General features: G+C 45.4%; 1 protein-coding gene across 1 annotated transcript in view; it reads right to left on the reverse strand.

The window, feature by feature from the left end:
• The window catches only part of LOC137378703 (fatty acyl-CoA hydrolase precursor, medium chain-like), a 71194-nt gene that overhangs the window by 37567 nt on the left and 12541 nt on the right, over positions 1–21086 (reverse strand). The window contains exons 2-4 of the mRNA XM_068049054.1: positions 17473–17677; positions 16630–16771; positions 4360–4493 (exon numbers count right to left, since the gene is read on the reverse strand). Of these exons, the coding sequence (XP_067905155.1) occupies positions 4360–4493; positions 16630–16771; positions 17473–17677 (481 nt within the window). The remainder of the gene's footprint in view (positions 1–4359; positions 4494–16629; positions 16772–17472; positions 17678–21086) is intronic.

The raw sequence follows: 21086 nt of genomic DNA on the forward strand, positions 1-21086 counted from the left end.
AGCAGCTCGAGCTCTGGGTTTGTGCAGCAGCTGGCATCACTGCGGGGCATCTGTGAGGCTGAGAGCTACGTGGATAACACTTTTCTGGATATGGTCATCCTGCAGCTTAAGAGTATGCAGGCAGAGAGGGAATGGGTAATGGTAGGCAGTAAAGAAGGGCCAAGCAGGCAGTGCAGGAGTCCCCTGAGTGCATCTTGTTCTCTAAGTGGTATTTTATGAATACTGGTGAGAGTGACGATCCCTCTGGGGTGTGCAGCCAGAGCCAAGGCTACGGCACCATCAGCCGTTCAGCTGTACAGGAGGAAGGTTAGAAAAACAATAGTGATAGGGGATTCAATAGTCAGGGGTCAGACAGGCATTTGTTTGGGCGCAGCCATGATTCCAGGATGGTATATTGCCTCCCTGGTGCCAGGGTCAAAGATGTCACTCAACAGTTGCAGAACATTCTGAGGGGGGAGGGTGAACAGTCCATATTGGTACCAATGACATGGCAGAAAGATGGATGTGGTCCTGCAGGCTAATTTTGGGAGCTGAGAAAGAGATTAATAAGCAGGACCTCAAGGGTAGTAATCTCCAATTACTCATGGTGCCACATGCTAGTGAGTACAGAAATAGGAGGACAGAGCTGATGAATATGTGGCTGGAGAGATAGTGCAGGAGTCAGGGCTTTAGATTCCTGGGTCATTGAGATCGGTTCCAGGGGAGGTGGGAGCTGTACAAGCCGGATGCTTTGCACCTCAACAGGGCCGGGGCCAATATTTTGGCAGGAAGGTTTGCTAGTGCTGTTGGAGATGGTTTCAACTAGATTGGCAGGGGGATGTGTGGAAATGGAAGGAAGAAAATTAGTAAGCAATTGTGAAGGTAGATAAAACAAAGGCTAGAAAATAGAAAATAATGGAGTGTCATAAATACTTCAATGCAAGGAATCTAGTAAATAAGATAGATGAGCTGAGGGCACAGATAAATACCTGGAAGTATGATATCATAGCTATTCTGGCTTAAAGAAGGGCAGGAATGGCAGCTCAACATTCCTGGTATCGGGTTTTCAGACAGGATATAGAAGGGGGATAAAAAAGGAAGCGGGCAAGTTAACAAGGATTTTTCAATCCTGGGGCCTCAGCTATTTACAGTCTATATTAATGACTTAGATGAAGAGACAAAGAGTAATGTATCCCAGATTGTTTATTTTTTATTTGTTTGGGGGATGTGGGCATCGCTGGCTAGACCTGCATTTATTGCCCGTCCCTAATAATGCTGATGATACAAAGTTAGGTGGATGCACACAAAGAGGCTGCAGGTTAAGTGAGTGGGCAACATGGTGGCAGATGGAGTATAATGTGGGGAAGTGGGAGGTTATTCACTTTGGTAACAGAATCGAAAAGCAGAATATTTTTAAAAGGTGTGAAACTTCGATATGTTGATGTTGAGAGAGACTTGAGTGTGCTCTTACAAGGAACACAGAGAGTTAGCATACAGGTACAGCAAGCAATTAGGAAGGCAAATGGCATGTGGGCCTTTATTGCACAGGGACTGGAGTAGAGGAATAAGGAACTATGGGTACAGCACTCTAGGGTTTTGGTGAGACCACACCTGGAGTACTGTGTGCAGTTTTGGTCTCCATATTTAAGGAATGATATACTTGCCTTGGAGGCGGTACAGCAAAGGTTCACTAAATGGTCCCTGGGATGAGAGGGTTGTCCTATGATGAAAGGCTGAGTAAATTGGGCTTATACCCTCTGGGGTTTAGGAGAATGAGAGGCGATCTGATTGAAACAAGGTTCTGACTGGGCTGGATAGGATAGATGCTGAGAGGTTGTTTCCCCTGGCTGGGGAATCTCAAACCCAGAGGCACAATCTAAGGATAAGGGGCTGATCACTTAGGACTGAGATGAGAAATTATTTCACTCAAAGAGTTTTGAATCTTTGGAATTCTCTACCCCAAAGGGCGATGGTTGAATATATTTAAGGCTGAGATAGACAAATTTTTAGTCTCTCAGGGAATCAAGGCATTTGGGAGAGCAGATGGAAAAGTGGAGTTGAGGCAGAAGATCAGCCATGATTGTATTGAATGGTGGAGCAGGCTCGATGGGCCGAATGGTCTATTCCTGCTCCGATATCTTATGTTCTTAGGAATTCAGGATTTTAGCTATGAGGAAAGACTGGACAGGCTGTGGTTGTTTTCTTTGAAACAGAGGAGGTTGAGGAGAATCATTGAGTCATTTACGGCACAGAAGGAGGCCATTCAGCCCATCGAGTCCATGCTGGCTCTCTGTGGAGTAATCCAGGCAATCCCACTCTCCCGCTCAATCCCCGAAGCCCTACAAGTTTATTTCCTTCAAGTGCCCATCCAATTTCCTTTTGAAATCATTGATGACTTCCGCTTCCACCCCTCTCCTGGGCAACGACTCCCAGGACATCACCACTCTCTGTGTAAAAAGGTTCTTCGTGTTTCCCCCTGCACCTCTTGCCCAAAGCCATAAATGTGCCCCTAAGCCCTTGTACCATCAGTTAATCAGAACAGTTTTTCCTTGTTTAACTTATCTAAGCCTGTCGTAATCTTGTACACTTCTATCAATTCTCCACTCAATCTCGTTTCCTTCAGGGAGAACAATCCCAGCTTTTCCAAACTAACCTAATATCTCCCATCCCTGGAACCATTCTGGTAAATCTCCTCTGTACTCTCTCAAGGATCCTCACATCCTTCTTGAAGTGTGGTGACCTGAACTGGACACAATACTTTAGTTGGGGTGTAACAAGAGCTTTATTTAATTGAGGTGTATAAAATTATGAGCAGCCTAGATAGAGAGGATAGGAAGGACCTATTTCCATTAGCAGAGGTGTCAGTAACCAGTCGGCATAGATTTACAGTAATTGGTGGAAGGATTAGTGGGGAGTTGAGGAGTAATTTATTCACCCAGAGGGTGGTGGGAGTCTGCAACTCACTGCCTGAAAGGGTGATAAACAAAGAACAAAGAACAAAGATAATTACAGCACAGGAACAGGCCCTTCGGCCCTCCAAGCCTGCGCCGATCCAGATCCTCTCTCTAAACCTGTCGCCTATTTTCTAAGCTTCTGTATCTCTTTTCTTCCTGCCCATTCATGTATCTGTCCAGATACATCTTAAAAGACTCCATCGTGCCCGCATCTACCACCTCCGCTGGCAATGCGTTCCAGGTGCCCACCACCCTCTGCGTAAAGAACTTTCCACGCATATCCCCCCTAAACTTTTCCCCTTTCACTTTGAACTCGTGTCCTCTAGTAATTGAAACCCCCACTCTGGGAAAAAGCTTCTTGCTATCCACCCTGTCTATACCTCTCATGATTTTGTACACCTCAATCAGGTCCCCCCTCAACCTCCGTCTTTCTAATGAAAATAATCCTAATCTACTCAACCTCTCTTCATAGCTAGCGCCCTCCATACCAGGCAACATCCTGGTGAACCTCCTCTGCACCCTCTCCAAAGCATCCACATCCTTTTGATAATGTGGCGACCAGAACTGTACGCAGTATTCCAAATGTGGCCGCACCAAAGTCCTATACAACTGTAACATGACCTGCCAACTCTTGTACTCAATGCCCCGTCCGATGAAGGAAAGCATGCCGTATGCCTTCTTGACCACTCTATTTACCTGCGTTGCCACCTTCAGGGAACAGTGGACCTGAACACCCAAATCTCTCTGGACATCAATTTTCCCCAGGACTTTTCCATTTACTGTATAGTTCACTCTTGAATTGGATCTTCCAAAATGCATCACCTCGCATTTGCCCTGATTGAACTCCATCTGCCATTTCTCTGCCCAACTCTCCAATCTATCTATATTCTGCTGTATTCTCTGACAGTCCCCTTCACTATCTGCTACTCCACCAATCTTAGTGTCGTCTGCAAATTTGCTAATCAGTCCACCTATACTTTCCTCCAAATCATTAATGTATATCACAAACAACAGTGGTCCCAGCACGGATCCCTGTGGAACACCACTGGTCACATGTCTCCATTTTGAGAAACTCCCTTCCACTGCTACTCTCTGTCTCCTGTTGCCCAGCCAGTTCTTTATCCATCTAGCTAGTACACCTTGGACCCCAAGCGCCTTCACTTTCTCCATCAGCCTGCCATGGGGAACCTTATCAAACGCCTTACTGAAGTCCATGTATATGACATCGACAGCCCTTCCGTCATCAATCAACTTTGTCACTTCCTCAAAGAATTCTAGAGGCAGAAACTCTCATCACATTTAAAAAACCACTGGATAAGCACCTGAAGTATTGTAACCTGCAGGGCAACCGACCAAGAGTTGGAAAGTGGGATTCGGCTGCAGCCCCCTTCTTTCTATGTTTCTCTGAGTCTTTATTTCCATTTACCTGAGGAATCCAAAGATTCCCAGCCGATACTGGATCACCACCAGCACCACATCCTCGTAAGCTGCAAGTGAAGATCCATCGTAGAAATCTGTGCTTCCAAATGTGAATCCACCCCCGTGGATCCAGACCATAACCTGGAGGATAAAGCAGGATGTTGTCAGAATATTTTCCGGCAGATCTCTGGGATTTGGTGGAAATCCAGCTGATGTGTGATAGAACTGAGTGGATTGGTTCCTTTGGAGCTGTCTCACTGCGAGGTAGGGGGAGAGGGGGGAGAGGGGGGAAAGGGGTTTGGGGCAGCAGGGTATCATGATCAGGTGAGAAAGGGGTCTAGGGTTCCCTGTCAGCCGTCACCTGGTCTCACTGTTAGAGGGTTTAATTTTAAACATACTGTGATTTAGCTCCCCTTGGTGAATCCTTGTTCACCGCTTTCCAACTAGAAGGCAAAGATACCAGCAGAAACAGGCCTTCTTAGTTTTAAAGATGAAAAGTGAAATTTATTAAAACTTAAACTCAAATGCGGCTAATGCTTATGGATACAAGCGCGCCCACAGTCGCATGCACACGCGATACACACATGCAAACGGACCGAAAAGAGAAATAAAGAAACAAATAAAGTGAAAAAGTTTGAGGCAATTTCTGAAGGGGGTCTTTTGTTACTGTGCTTCGAGCTCGCTGTAGGGTCCTTGATTGTAGGTAGATCTTGCTTTTCATTGGGGCCCAGTATTCTTCTTAAACCTTGCTCACTGTAGGAGACTTTTCTCTCTTGGGGTTCATGTGTCTTCAATGGGTCTTCAGTTCTGTGAGAAAGAGATGGGAGCAGACAGGAGACAGGTCTTCTCAGTCCAGGAGCAAACAGCTTTTCTGCCTTCAGAAAAGTCATGCAAAGGCTTTTGACTTCAGGGGGATGGGTGGTTCTCTTTTCCTCTGATTGTGGGGGAGGATTCTTTGTTAATCTCCCCCTTGTTCTCTGGAACATTCCTGGCTGCAGGTAATTGTGCAGACGTGACTCCTCTCTCCTGTTGCACTTCGACTAGGTGAGGCATCACCCTCACAGATTATGTGCCCCTAGAGGTCGATCTTTGTCTCTGCAGGTTCCTGAAAATGCTGTCAGCAACTCTATGGGTACTTCATGAGCCTGATTTTACATAGGAGAATGTGGGGTCTAACCTTTCACATTTTTTGGGGTTGGTTGACTGGACAGTAGGGGTTTTCATTCAGGATTCCTCCCGGACTTCCTTTAACCTTCCCTCTTGGTCACATTTTCCCCTTCCCTTTCTAACCTTTTGCCATCCTTGTGCCTGCTTATCCCCTTTTGTTCTCGGCGGGGGTCCCTTACAGTTCACCAGCCCTCTGCTGGTGGGTCCTCCTAACACCGATACAGGACTTAGGGGTGCATGTTTCACTGTAGGTTGGGGTTTCCCTTCAACATGGCACACGTGGCAACTCCTGCAGTACTCCACCACATCTTTGTGGCGTTTTGGCCAGTCAAACTGCTGTCTTATGCGGGCTTTGGTCTTTTGCATACCGACATGTACTGCCACTGTAGTCTCGTGGGCCCTTCTTAACATTTTGCCCCAGTACCTCTGTGGCACCACTAACTGGTGAACTACTGCCCACTCCTTGCTCTCAGGTCTGTGTCGAGAACTCCATTTTCTCATCAGTACCTCATTCGTTAAATAGTAGCAGTCAGGGACTCCCTCTGCTTCACTTTCAGACTGAGCAGTCTGAGCTAACTCTCGCAATACTGGGTCGGCTCGCTGAGCCGCAGCTAGGGAAAATTCATTTAATTCTTCTAATTTTCCAAAGGAAATCTCAGACAGACAGACCTTGTGGTCATCTGCCTGCAGTGCCAATGCAGTGTCCTCTGGGGGAGCTGGTTCAATCATGGTCTGACCCACTACACATTCAGGGAAACTGCAGGGGACCGTCTCCTGCCATTGCCCTGTCTCTCTGACCTCCTGTGGTCTTTCTTTCACTACTCGGGGGGTCCTACCACCTTCACCCCCGCCAGATCATTACCTAGGAGCAGGTCAACCCCGTCCACAGACAAACTAGGGACAATCCTTACGGTCACCGGTCCCGAAACTAGTTCACCCGCCAGCTGCACCCGGTGTACAGATACAGGCATACACTGCCCTCTAATACCGTTTACCACCATTCTGGTGTTCACTGCACTCACTGGGGGAAAGGTCAGGCCTTTTCCAGTAAAAGGGATCTATTGGCCCCTGTGTCCCTGAGAATTACTATGGGCTTGCTTGCCCCACTCAAAGAGTATGGGGTTACTTTCCCTTCAGACACACCCTTGATAACCCTCAGGAATCCGATTAAATTTTCCTGCACTTGCAGTCATGAGCTTCCTGTGTCTCACTCTTACTACAGTTAAAGCCACAGCTTGTTCTGCTGTGCTTTTCATCAGGGTCACTTCCTCACTGAGCAGATGTGCCCTGATTAAACATAGAACATAGAACATAGAACAGCACAGTACAGGCCCTTCGGCCCACGATGTTGTGCCGAACCTTTAACCTACTCTAAGATCAAACTAACTACCTACCCTTCATTCTACTATCATCCATGTACCTATCCAAGAGTCGCTTAAATGTCCCTAATGTATCTGCTTCTACTACAACCGCTGGCAGCGCATTCCACATACCCACCACTCTCTGTGTAAAGAACCTACCTCTGACATCTCCCCGAAACCTTCCTCCAATCATCTTTAGGTTTTCCCTTTAGTTTCCAGCAGTCAGCTTTTAACTGCCCTGCTTTATTACAATGGAAGCACACAGGTCTCCGGGTCTCAGTCTTGCTCACAGCACCTTTCTTTTTGGCTGAAGGAGGGCCCCTTGTGTCTTCTGATTTCCTTTCTCTCCCAGGACTGCCTGGGCAGAGATCATCTTCCCACCCTTTGTGTGATTGGGTGATTAGTAAAGGTTCTCCCCTTGGAAATCGACTTTCAATTAAAGAAAACTCATCGGCTAGAACAGCCGCTTGCAGGGTTCTCTGAACCCGCTGCTCCTCTACATGGGTCTTTATGGGGAGTAGGAGAGAGTTTTTAAATTTCTCTAACAGAAATACTTCCCTGAGATTCTCAAAGTTGAGCTATACTTGAAGAGCCCTCAGCCACTGGGTGTTAATGAACCAAAAATGAACAGCCCTGGCCCAAAGCACAAACATGAAAAAACAGTGGGCAGGCACTTGGGTAAAAAAAATGAATGAAACAAACTAAAATAAAATAAACAAATAAAACAAACAAAAAGCTCTGAAATTATTGAACTCAATGTTCAGTCCGGCAGGCTGTAGTGTGCCTAATCAGTAAATGAGATGCTGTTCCTCGAGTTTGCGTTGATGTTCACTGGAACACTAGAGCAATTCCAGGACAGAGATGTGAGCAGGAGAGCAGGGGGGTGTGTTGAAATGGCAAGCAACCGGAAACTCAGGGTCCTGCTTGAGGACTGAGTGAATGTGTTCCGCAAAGCGCTCGCCCAGTCTGCGTTTGGTCTCCCCAATGTAGAGGAGACCACATTGTGAGCAGCGAATACAGTATACTACATTGAAAGAAGTACAAGTAAATCACTGCTTCACCTGAAAGGAGTGTTTGGGGCCTGGGATAGTGAGGAGAGAGGAGGTAAATGGGCAGGTATTACACCTCCTGCGATTGCAGGGGAAGGTGCCATGGGACGGAGACGAGGTGATGGGGGTAATAGAGGAGTGGACCAGGGTGTCGTGGAGGGAACGATCCCTTTGGAATGCTGACAGTGGAAGATGCGTTTGGTAGTGGCATCACGCTGGAGGTGGCGGAAGTGGTGGAGGATGATCCTTTGGATGTGGAGGCTCGTAGGGTGGAAAGTGAGGACAAGGGGAACCCTGTCGCGGTTCTGGGAGGAGGAGAAGGGGTGAGGGTCGAGTTGCGGGAAATGGGTCGGACACGGTTGAGGGTCCTGTCACCAACAGTGGGGGGGGGGGCGGAATCCTCAGTTGAGCAAAAAGGAAGACATGTCAGAAGTGCTGTTGTGGAAGGTAGCATCATCAGAACAGATGCGTCGGAGACAGAGAAACTGGGAGAATGGAATGGAGTCTTCACAGGAGGCAGGGTGTGAAGCTGTGGGAGTCGGTGGGCTTATAATGAATATTAGGGCTGGGGCTGTTCATTTTTCTGTCCATTAACACCCTCCCTGCATTGACACCTTGTCTTTCAGCACACCATTTGCTCCATGACCTTCTGGTCAGTTATTCTCTCTGTCCCTGTCCTATTAACAACTTCCCTTTTGTTTTCTCTTTCCCCACGCTGCTTTATTTGCTTAAAACCGATTACATTTCTAACCTTTGCCGGTTCTGATGAAGGGTCACTGACCTGAAACGCTAACTCTGCTTCTCTCTCCACAGATGCTGCCAGACCTGCATTTCTTGTTTTTATTTCAGCTTTCCAGCATCTACAGTATTTTGCTTTTATTATATCGGTAGGAAAGTAACTTGTGAAGAGAACATAAGGAGGCTACAAAGGGATATAGATAGGTTAAGTGAGTGGGCAAAGACCTGGCAAATGGATTATAATGTGGGAAAGTGGGAAATTGTCCACTTTGGCAGGAAGAATAAAAAAGCATATTATCTAAATGGTGAGAGATTGCACAGCTCTGAGATGCAGAGGGATCTGGGTGTCCTAGTGCATGAATCGCATTAAGTTAGGGTGCAGGTACAGCAGGTAATTAGGAAAGCTAATAGAATGTTATCGTTTATCGCGAGGGGAATTGAATACAAAAGTAGGGAGGTTATGCTTCAGCTATACAGGGCATTGGTGAGACCATATCTGGAGTACTGTGTACAGTCCTGGTCTCCTTATTTAAGGAAGGATGTAAATGCATTGAAGGCAGTACAGAGAAGGTTTACTGGACTAATACCTGGAATGAGCGGATTGTCTTATGAGGAAATATTGGAGAGGCTAGGCTTGTATCCGCTGAAATTTAGAAGAGTAAGAGGCAACTTGATTGAAAAATACAAGATCCTGAGGGGTCTTGACACGGTGGATGTGAAAAGGATGTTTCCCCTTGTGGGAGAATCTGGAACAAGGGGTCACTGTTTAAAAATAAGGGGTCGCCTATTTAAGACAGAGATGAGGAAACATAAACATAGAAAATAGGAGCAGGAGTAGGCCATTCGGCCCTTCGAGCCTGCTTCACCATTCATTATGATCATGGCTGATCATCCAACTCAGTAGCCTGTTCCTGCTTTCGCCCCATATCCTTTGATCCCTTTAGACCCAAGAGCTATATATAACTCCTTCTTGAAAACATACAATGTTTTGGCCACAACTGCTTTCTGTGGTAGCGAATTCCACAGGCTCACCACTCTCTGGGTGACGAAATTTCTCCTCCTCTCAGTCCTGAAAGGTTTACCCCGTATCCTTAGACTATGACCTCTGGTTCTAGACTCCCCCACCATCGGGAACATCCTTCCTGCATCTACCCTGTCAAGTCCTGTTAGAATTTTATAGGTTTTTATGAGATCCCCCCTCACACTTCTGAACTCCAGTGAATATAATCCTAACCGACTCAATCTCTCCTCATACGTCAGTCCCACTATCCCAGGAATTAGTCTGGTAAACCTTCGCTGCACTCCCTCTATAGCACGAACACCCTTCCTCAGATAAGGAAACCAAAACTGCACACAATATTCCAGGTGTGGCCTCACCAAGGCCCTGTATAATTGCAGCAAGACATCCCTGCTCCTGTACTCGAATCCTCTCGCTATGAAGGCCAACATACCATTTGCCTTTTTTACCACCTGTTGCACCTGCATGCTTACCTTCAGCGACTGGTGTACGAGAACACCCAGGTCTCGCTGCATATTCCCCTCTCTCAGTTTATAGCCGTTCAGGTAATAATCTGCCTTCCTGTTTTTGCTACCAAAGTGGATAACCTCACATTTATCCACATTATACTGCATCTGCCATGCATTAGCCCACTCACTCAACTTGTCCAAATCACCCTGAAGCCTCTCTGCATCCTCCTCACAACTCACCCTCCCACCCAGTTTTGTGTCATCTGCAAATCTGGAGATATTACATTTAGTTCCCTCATCTAGACCATTATTATATACTGCGAATAGCTGGGGTCCTAGCGGTACCCACTAATCATTGCCTGCCATTCGGAAAAAGACCCATTTATCCCTACTCTCCGTTTCCTGTCCGCCAACCAATTTTCTATCCATCGCAATACACTATCTCCAATCCCATGCACTTTAATTTTACATGCTAATCTCTGATGTGGGACTTTGTCGAAAGCCTTCTGAAAGTCCAAATAAACCACATCCACTGGTTCCCCCTCATCAACTCTACTAGTTACATCCTCGAAGACTTCCAGTAGATTTGTCAAGCATGATTTCCCTTTCATAAATCTATGCTGACACTGTCCGATTCGAACACTGTTCTCTAAGTGCTCGGCTATAAAATCTTTGATAATGGACTCTAGAATTTTCCCCATTACCGACGTCAGGCTGACTGGTCTATAATTCCCTGCTTTCTCTCTACCTCCCTTTTTAAATAGTGGGGTTACATTAGCTACCCTTCAATCTGTAGGAACTGTTCCAGAGTCTATAGAAACTTGGAAGATGATCACCAATGCGTCCACTATTTCTAGGGCCACTTCCTTAAGTACTCTGGGATGCAGACCATCAGGCCCTGGGGATTTATTGACCTTCAATCCCATCAATTTCCCCAACACCATTTCTCTACTAATACTGATTCCCTTCAGTTCCTCTCTCTCACTAAGCCCTGTGTTCCCCAACATTTCTGGTAAGATATTTGTGTCCTCCTTTGTGAAGACAGAACCAAAGTCTGCATTTAGTTGGTCAGCAATTTCTTTATTCCCCATAATAAATTCCCCTGTTTCTGTCTGTAAGGGACTTACATTTGTCTTCACCAATCTTTTTCTCTTCAATACCTATACAGAGGGTTGTGAGTCTTTGGAATTCTCTTCCTCAAAAGGCGGTGGAAGCAGAGTCTTCGAATATTTTTAAGGCAGAGGTAGATAGATTCTTGATAAGCAAGGGGGTGGGAGGTTATCGGGGGTAGGTGGAAATGTGGATTAATCAGTTTAGCCATGAACTTACTGAATGGTGGAGCAGGCTCGAAGGGCCGAGTGGCCGACTCCTGCTCCTAATTCGTATGTTCGTATAACTTGATGAACTTTCATCTGACAACAAGGAATAAACCTCATGAGCTTTTCCAGTCAGCTTGCTTTGTAGTAAAATAGACCAGGTCTCAGCTGGCCATTTTAGCTGCCTTGTCAGTTTCTCAAAAGACACAAACAATGCATCCACATCTTCCTCATTGAATTTTGGAATTAGTTGAGTGAGTTTTAGCAATTTTGTACCCAGCCCTGAATCATGCTCCTCCATATTGGCTATGCTTTCACTGGGGTTACTCTGTCGCCCCCCCACCCCCACCCCAGTTAACTCAAGCCACTTCAACTCTCTTTCTTCACATTCTTGCTGGAATATTCTTTCTCTCTCTCTCTCTCGCTCCTGCTTTTTATTCTCTTCATGTTCCTTTTGGAAGGCTCTCTTTTTCTCCATCTCGTGACTCTCTCTCTTTCTCTTTCCTCTAATGCAAGTTTCCTTTGTTCCAATTGTATCTTTGCTAAAAGAAAAACCCTATCAGAGTCTGCTTCTTCAGATTCAAGGGAAAAATGGTTGGCCACTAGCCTTAGGGGTTCAGACTTCCTAGCCTTGCCACGAGCAGTGACCCACACTGCTCAACTCCTCCATAGACAGTGCTTTTAACGTATCCCAAGTTACTTCACCCTGGCTTGGAGAACTACTCGCTTCAGTTGTAGACATGTTAGTATTCAATCACACACAACCACAAGAAAACCTGTATTAATCTTGCTCTTTTTTTGATTGGGAACAATTTGGTTTCTCATTTCCAATTTCTCTCATTTGTCTGTGGGAAAAGTTCTGGGCGCTAGCACCCAAATATCTGTTACAACCAGGTGAGAAAGCTGTCTAGGGTTCCCACTCAGTCTTCACCTGGTCTTACTGAAACAGGGTTTTGTTTTAAACACACTGTGTTTTCGCTCCACATTGGTGAATCCTTGTTCACAGCTTTCCAATTATAAGGCAAAGAAATGAGCACAAACAGGCTTTCTTAGGTTTAAAGAAGTAACATTTATTAAAACTTAACCTTAAATTTTAATTTGGTTAACGCCTATGGCTACACGACGCACTCAAGCTAGCATACGTGATATACACATGCAAGTAGGGACAGAAAAGAGCAGAAGACAAATAAAGTGAAAATGTTTGAGGCAATCTCTGAAGGGGATTTTTTGTTACTGGGCTTCGAACTCACTGTCGAGTCCTTGATTTTAGGTGATCTTGCTTTTCGTTGGAGCCCAGTATTCTTCTTAAACCTCGCTCACTGTACAAGGATTTTCTCTCTTGGGGTTCATGTGTCTTCAATGGGTCTTTAGTTCTGTGGCAAAGAGATGGGAGCAGGCAAGAGAGAGCTCTTCTCAGCTCAGGAGCAAACAGCTTTTCTGCCTTCAAAAACTCTGTGGCAAGTTCAAATTCAAAAAACTCAGGTTGCCCAGCAGGTTACTCATGTGACTGGGGGGCGGGTGGAGGGGGGCATGAGGAGGTCCGTTTTGTATTCGGCCATCTTAGCAGTCAACCTGGAATGCAGGCTCCTCCACCCTCAACGTCTGGTAATCAAAGGTCCATTGTGGATTGAATGTGTCAGGGAATGGTCTTTTGTTCCTTGTATGCACTGTCTGTAAATATGCAAATGTCTTTCCAGTCAAGGGTCCGGTGTTGCTTTCTTTTAAAAAGCAAGTTCTTTCTTTACTCCAGTAACAGTTTAAAAATTAATGTTCATGTGGTGAAATTAATGTGCCTCAGTCCTGGCAGGTGGGGCCCTGCATGATGGGGGGAAAAAGGGGTTTGGCAGGAGCGGGGGATCAGGAGAGCAGGGCAGTGGTGGCAGCAGCTTTAATGTGACATTGTGAGCAGTAGGAGTTGCTGCATCAGGCTCTATATCCAGAGAATCAAGCAGTATAGAGGATAGAGAGTAACTGGATGGTAGAATGTGTTCGAACATTGCCTTCTATCTCTTTCATTTGGTTTGATTCTTGTGAAGATAAAATGGGGAATGAAAGGCCCCCTTTCCCTTTCCCTGACAGGTATTGTGTTGGATGAGACTCTTGGTCCTTCCACTCTGCGTCACTGAAAGTTGGTCTCCTCTCAGGAACACTCCTGTGGTCAGTGTTGAATGCAAACCTTGGCCACATCTGTGTGAGACTTCATCAGGATCCTTTCAGAGGGAGTATTGCTCTTTATAATCTAATGACCTTTCAGCCATCGACTGTGATTAGAAACATCAGCCTTGTCTATCAGAAAAAAACCATCAATGATTAACAGCAATGAATAATTGACAGGCATTGCCATTTTCTACCTTGCGGTCTGATATCAGGAAATTCTTCAAACAAAGAGAGCGATCAACACATGGAGTCGACTTTGAACTATAGAAAGTTTACAGAGTAGAAGGAAGACATCTGGCCCATTGTATCTGCACCGACTCTTTGACCACAGTAAATCCAACACTAGTCCCATTGGCTGCTCTCTCCCTATGGTCCAGAACCCCTCTGCTTCAAATATTTATCCAATTTTCCCTTAAAATTTGCAATGGTCTCTGCCTCAACCACTCCCCGTGGCATAGCATTCCATGTTCCAATGACCCTCTGTGTAAAGACACTTCTCCTAACCTCTCTCAATCATATAACAATTTTAAATTGATAACACATTTCCCAGTCAGTCCTGTCCTAGGCATTCCTACACCTCCTCTCAGCATTCTCTGCTCCAGTAGGAACAATCCCCGTAGTTCAAGTCTGTCCTCATAACTATCGGTTCTCATCCCTGGCATCAGTTTGGCATATTCCTCCCTCCCTCCAACAAGCTGTTATATTGGTTCATTCTGAGACCCATGGCACAATTTGTATATTTAAGAAGGATTGAAGGTTGTGACCAGAGCCTCTGCTCTCTCCCGTCTGAATTCTGCTTGTAGCACAGGCACCTACCAGAGAACCACCCACCATCAGTTCCACTATTTGTTTCAAATCCATTCATCTTTCCTGAAGTATGGTACCCAAAACAGTCCACAATACTCCAACTGAGGCCTAAGCAGTGACTTATAAAGTTCTAGCATAGTCTCTTTGCTATAAACCCTATATACGTGTATAAATGTTATTCCCTTTACACATTTTCTGGTAATCCTTTTATACTCCCATTTAGCACTTTTAATCTTCCATTTCCCTCTCTTCTACACTTTCCTCATGAGCGTCTCTACATGGATTTTAGCAAGGCTTTTGACAAGGTCCCCACATGGCAGACTGGCTAAAATAAAATCCCATTGGATACAGAGAAATGCAGCAAGCTGGATACAAAATTGGCTCAGTGGCAGGAAACAAAGGGTAATTGTTGACAGGTGTTTTAGCGACTGGAGGGCTGTTTCCAGTGGCATTCTGCAGGGCTCAGTACTGGGTCCCCTGCTTTTTGTGGTCTATATTAATGATTTGGATGTAAATGTAGGGGGCATGATCATTAAATTTGCAGATGTCACAAAGATTGGCCGTGTAGTAGATAGCGAGGAGGATAGTTGTAGGCTGCAGGAAGATATTGATGGTAATTGTTGGGCAGATGGCAAATGGAAATCAACCTGGAGAAGTGTGAGGTGTTGCATTTGGGGAGGTCAAACAAGGCAGGGGAATGCACTGAGAATGGAGTTGGACTTTAAAAAGGCAACGTTCAGGGAGACAAGAAGGGACCAGGCTCAAATGAACTTGGCAGAAAAACTGCCCGCTGCAGTGGGAAATCTGCAAAGATGAGGATAAAAACTAGATATATTCTTACTGGGGTAAAATGAGGGTGTATCAGAAATAAAGTCACATGGATAAATAGAAATAAACTAAAGCTTAAAATGGAGACATTTGATAAAATGAGGGTAAACAGCAATAAAGATCATCGAATTATAGAAAGTTTAAAGCACAGAAAGAGGCCACTTGGCCCATCGTGTCTGTGCTGGCCAAAAAACGATCCACCGATTCTAATCCCACATTCCAGCATTTGTTCCGTAGCCCTGCAGATTACAGCACTTGAGGTGCGTATCCAGACTCCTGAACTTTGCCTTTTTAAAGTCCAACTCCCTATCCTTTTCTTCTGTTCTGGTACTGAACTTAATTATGTTGTTGGCTTTTATTACTCAATTGCTCCTTCCTCATTATCATTAGATCATGCAACTATCAGCACGGTAGAAGGCAAACAAGATGGACCTCGCTCACTTATTCGCCTGACAATTCCTATGTTCCTGGGCTGACACTCCAGTGCAGTACTGATCGAGTGCTGGTTTGTTGGAGATACATTTTCTGTTCCACTGGGTTTAGATGGGTCAGCAAGATGGAAGGGCACTATTCAAAGAGCATGTGGAGAGCTCCCTTGTCCATTCACCCTCAGCTAATACCAAAAGCAGATCACTCAGTCATCTCATTACTCTTTGTGGATCTTGCTGTGCACAAAAACAATGGCTGCGTTTGCTGATAAAATACCACTGACTGTATCTCTAATTGATTTATTAGACTTGAAACTGTCCCTGGTGTGTTCAGGAAACATTGTCAGCAGCCAATTTACACACAAGGTCCCACAAATAATTTGTTTTAGCAATTTTAGTTGAGAGATAAATATTGGCCAAGACAATGGGAAGACCTTCCCTGCTCTTCTTCAAGATAACGCTAGATCTTTCAAATCCACCTGAAAGGGCAGACAAGGTCTCCCTTTTACATTGCATCCAAAGAACATACCACCAACAGTGTAGCACTCCCTCAGTGCTGAACTGGAGTGTGAGCCTGGATTATGTGCTCAACTATCTGGAGTGGGACTTGTACCCACAACCTTCTACCACAGAGGTGAGAGCACTACCCACTGAGGCACAGCCACAAGGAAAGGGAATATTGGCTGATTTCTCTCCATCCTAACACATTGATACTGAGACCAACCATAGCAACAGCTGAAGTCAGCTAACTCAGCAATGGTGGGGCTTGATTCAGGATCTGGGTGGTTTGGTGCCACACCTATGGACTGAAATTAAGAGTGTGAGGTGTGGTGACCATCACCTCCCATTCTCTTAGTCTGTGGCACAAGATGCCAGACAGTCTCTGATGCAAGACCCACCTTGCTGATGTGTGGTAGTTCTTCATGGGTTCAGGTAGTTAAAACCAACAGTGTACTCACAGAAAGTCTCTTGTTCCTGTCCTTTGGTCCGACAGGTGTATGTACATTCAGGTACAGGCAGTCCTCACTCATTGAACTGGGCATAACATCGAACATCATCAAATTTTTGAAAGCCTCCAATGCCTTTGTATCTTGTTGACACCTGGGATATGGGAAAGAGATAAACAGATTCCATGTAAACAGCACTCTGAAGCATTAGTGGGTGTGGCAGTGTGACCGTGATGAGACTGGGGTAGTAATCAGAAGTTCTCAGTTTAAATCACACCATGGTAAATCTGAATTCAGTGTATCAGGTAATTTGGCAGCTGTCAAGCTGGTTGATTTTTTTTTAATGCATTTGGGCAACTTAGGTTGGGCAATAAATTAGCACTGGCTGCAAATAAATCATTGCACAGTGCTTCATCTCAGTGAAGGGACTGCTGCCACTTTCTGTACAAGAAAATGTGATGAGTGTCAAGTGAATTTGTTGAACGGTGAATGTTGGCCTGAGATGCCTGAACAAGCAGATCTCAACTGAATGATGGAACCTCAGACAATGCAGCACTCCCTCAGCACTGCACTGTGCTGGAGTGGAGTATTGGAACACTGAGTTATAAAATTATTGGACACTGGAGAAAAAGGCTGTTTGGATGATTCTTGACTGTCAATCAATCAGGTAATGACGATTCTGTTCACTTTGGCTGTATGAAGAAATGCACCGGGAGAAGACTCGTCAGGTGATCAATAGCAGGAGTGTGGGGGCAGGACAGTTAGAGACAGGAAGTCATGTGATTAAACCTCCAGGAATTATGTCCAACCAGCATTGACAACCCGTAGCCCATTTCCAAGACCACCCATTCTTACCCTGGAGCGAGGTTGGTTGCCTGCCTGGTTCCAGTCCATGCTTCTGCTGCCTGGGGTGCAGTGAATCTCAAGGGACCAACTGGTGGCTTTGCAAAAGGGATGGCTAGGTAGTTATAGACAGGTTTGGAAGTCCCCTTCACAGACACCTTCTTCCCCTCCAGCAGCCCATACTTTGTAGCAACGACTGGAGGATCTTCCTTGGCTTCTGAAAACAAAATGACACATCAATGGCACAGATTTCAGTTTCTGAACCACATGACTGCCTTTTTTTTCAGTTATTTATTACTAGGTTCATTGCTCAATGGGTAGCGATCTTGCTTCTGAGTCAGTAAGATCGTAAGTTGAAGTCCCACTCCAGAGACTTGAGCGCATAACCTGGGATGACACTCCCGTGCAGTACTGAAGGAGTGCTGCACTGTCGGAGGTGCTTTCTTTAGGATGAGATGTTAAACCGAGGCGCTCTAAGGTGAATGTAAAAGATCAGACGACCACTATTTTGAAGAAGACCAGCAGAAGTTCCCTGGTATCCTGGACAAAACTTATTCCTCAATCAATGGGAAACACAGTGGCGCAGTGGTTACCACCGCAGCCTCACAGCTCCAGCGACCCGGGTTCGATTCTGGGTACTGCCTGTGCGGAGTTTGCGAGTTCTCCCTGTGACTGCCTGGGGTTTCGCCGGGTGCTCCGGTTTCCTCCCACAGCCAAAGACTTGCAGATTGATAGGTAAATTGCCCCTAGTATAGGTAGGTGGTAGGGGAATTGAGGGAAGGTGGGGATGGGGTAGGAATATGGGATTAATGTAGGGTTAGTATAAATGGGTGGTTGATGGTCGGCACAGACTCGGTGGGCTGAAGGGCCTGTTTCAGTGCTGTATCTCTAAATAAATAAACATCACTAAAAAAGATTATCTGGTCATTTATCTCATTGCAGTTTCTGGGATCTTGCTGTGCACAAGTTGGATGCTGTGTTTCCTACATCACAACAGTGACTAAACTTCAAATCTAATTAATTGGCTGTTAAATGCTTTGGGATGCCCTGAGGCTGTGAAGGGCACTATATAAATGCAATTTCTTCCTTTCTTTTTCTCACCTCTTTTTCGGTCTATTTCTTCCAACCTCTGCTGCCTGTTTATCTCCAATCCTTCCGTCTGATAAACCCAAAACATCCAAAAATATACTCAAAACATCATAACCTGCCTTTTCTTTTCACAGATACTGAGTAGCTTGCTGATTACGTACACCATTTTCTATTCTTATTTCAGTTTTCCAGCATTTGCAGCTGTTCTCTTGGGAATGAGACTCAGCTGTTGTCTTCTCAATAAACATTACCTTTGTCCAAAGGGAAAATAACTTGGGAATAGTCCAGGAACATGCAGATTGGACTCTGCTCTTTTTGGAAGAAATAGGGTAAAGGGCTAAATGACAATCTCTTCCAATACTTCAGCAGCGAGAGGTCTGTCAGAGAACTACAGATGTACGGAATAGGAAATATTCTGAATAACTAAATATTGGGAAGACCAAAGCCATCGTCACAAACTCCATTCCCACTGACTCCATCCCTGTCTGGCGTGTGAGGCTGCAACAGACTGTCCGCAACTTTTGTGTTATGTTTGACCCCAAGCTGACTGCTGATCACACAGCCGCACCATCACTAAGACCATCTATTTCACCCTCCGTAACATCGCCCGACTTCGCCCTGTCTCAGCTGATCTGCTGCGGAAATACTCATCCATATCTTCACGACCTCTAGACTTGACTATTCCAATCCTCTCCACGCCGGCTTCCAATTTTCCACCTGACATAAACTTGAGCTCATCCAAAATGCTTCAGCAGGGTTCCTGACTTGCACCAAACTCTATTCACCCATCACTCTGGCTACCAGACCAGCAATGCATTTAGTTAAAAAATTCTCATCCTTGTTTCCAACCCTCTCGATGGCCTTGCCCCCACTCCCCATCTCTCACCTCCTCCAGCCCTATAACCCCTCCGTTCTCTGCGCTGCTCCAATTCCGGCCTCTTCCGCATCCCTGATTTTAATGGCTCCACCATTGGTGGCTGTGCCTTCAGCTGTCAGGCCCTAAGCTCTAGAATTCCCTCCCTAAGCCTCCTCACTTCTCCCTCCTTTTTAAGATGCTCTTTAAAACCTACCTCTTCCATTGAGTTTTTGGTCACCTGTCCTAATATCTCATGTTGCCGAGTATCAAATTTTGTTTGACAATCGCTCCTGTGCAGCACCTTGGGACATTTTAGTAAATTAAAGGTGCCATATAAATATAAGGCATTGTTGCTGTTGTAGACAGTCTAAAAGGGCTCAACAGAAGTAAGGCCATAGGGATCTGTGCATTTATCTCTGAAGGCTACAAGAGACCAGGGAAGAGATCTGTGGGAGTCACAAGAGACTGGGAGGTCCCTGTAGATTGGAACCTAGCTGGTGTAGTGACCATATTCAAACACAGGGGGCAGAACAGACACAGGCAACTACAGACCCATTAGAAACAAAGAAGCTGCATTTGTATAGCGTCCTTCACAGCCTTAAAGACATCTCACAATGTTTCACAGCCAATTAAGTATTGTAATGTATGAAACCCAACTGCCAATTTGTGCACAGCAAGCTCCCACAAACAGCAATATTAATGTGTATTAGAGGTGCTGTTTGAGGGGTCAATATTGACCCTGCTCTTCTTCAAAACAGTGGCCACAGGAACGTTTATGTCCAGCACAGGGGGTGGACGGGGCCTCATCTTACCATCTCATCTGAAAGACAGTACCTTCAACGGTGCAGCACCCCCTCAGTATTGGCACTAATTTAATAATTAGTCTGCACTGAGAAACGTGATACTCGGCAGGATGGTGGAATTAGGGGAGGCAGATCTGCAGTTAGAGCTGAGCTGAACAGAATATGTAAATTGGAAGCACAACAGCAAGTGTAAGGTTCTGCAGATGGGAAATATAAATATGCAACACAAGTACTTCATGAATGGCACTGAAATAGGTAAGGATGAAGATGAAATGTACCGAAGCATCTCAGTCTCAACACTAAACATGTAAAACCAATACAGAGCAGCCACCAGCATGTTGAATTACATGGCCAGAACAGGAGAATACAAGTCAGAGGACGTCACATACACACTGTACAGAGCGCTGGTCAGTCCATACCTTGAGCACTGAGTCCAGTCCTGATCAGACCCACCTTGAGCACTGAATTATAGAACAGTTACAGCACAGAAGGAGGCCATTCGGACCATCGTACCCATGCTGACTCTCTACAAGAGCAGTGCAGCTAGTCCCACTCCCCTGCCCTTTCCCTGCAGCCCTGCAATTTTCATTTAATCTTCAGATAATTATCCAATTTCCTTTTGAAAGCCACAATTGAATCTGCCTCCACCACACTCTCAGGCAGTGCATTCCAGATCCTAACCACTCATTGTGTAAAAGAGAATGTTCTCATGTCAACTTTGGTTCTATTGTCCTTCACTTTAAATCTGTGTCCTTTTGTTCTTGACCCTGCTGCCAAAGGAAACAATTTTTCTCTCTACTTTGTCTACACCCTCATGATTTTGAACACCTCGATCAAATCTCCTCTCAATCGTGTCTTCCCTAAAGAGAACACCACCA

The sequence above is a fragment of the Heterodontus francisci genome, chromosome 17 (genome assembly GCF_036365525.1).
Source record: "Heterodontus francisci isolate sHetFra1 chromosome 17, sHetFra1.hap1, whole genome shotgun sequence".
In the NCBI taxonomy this organism is placed as follows: Eukaryota; Metazoa; Chordata; class Chondrichthyes; order Heterodontiformes; family Heterodontidae; genus Heterodontus; species Heterodontus francisci.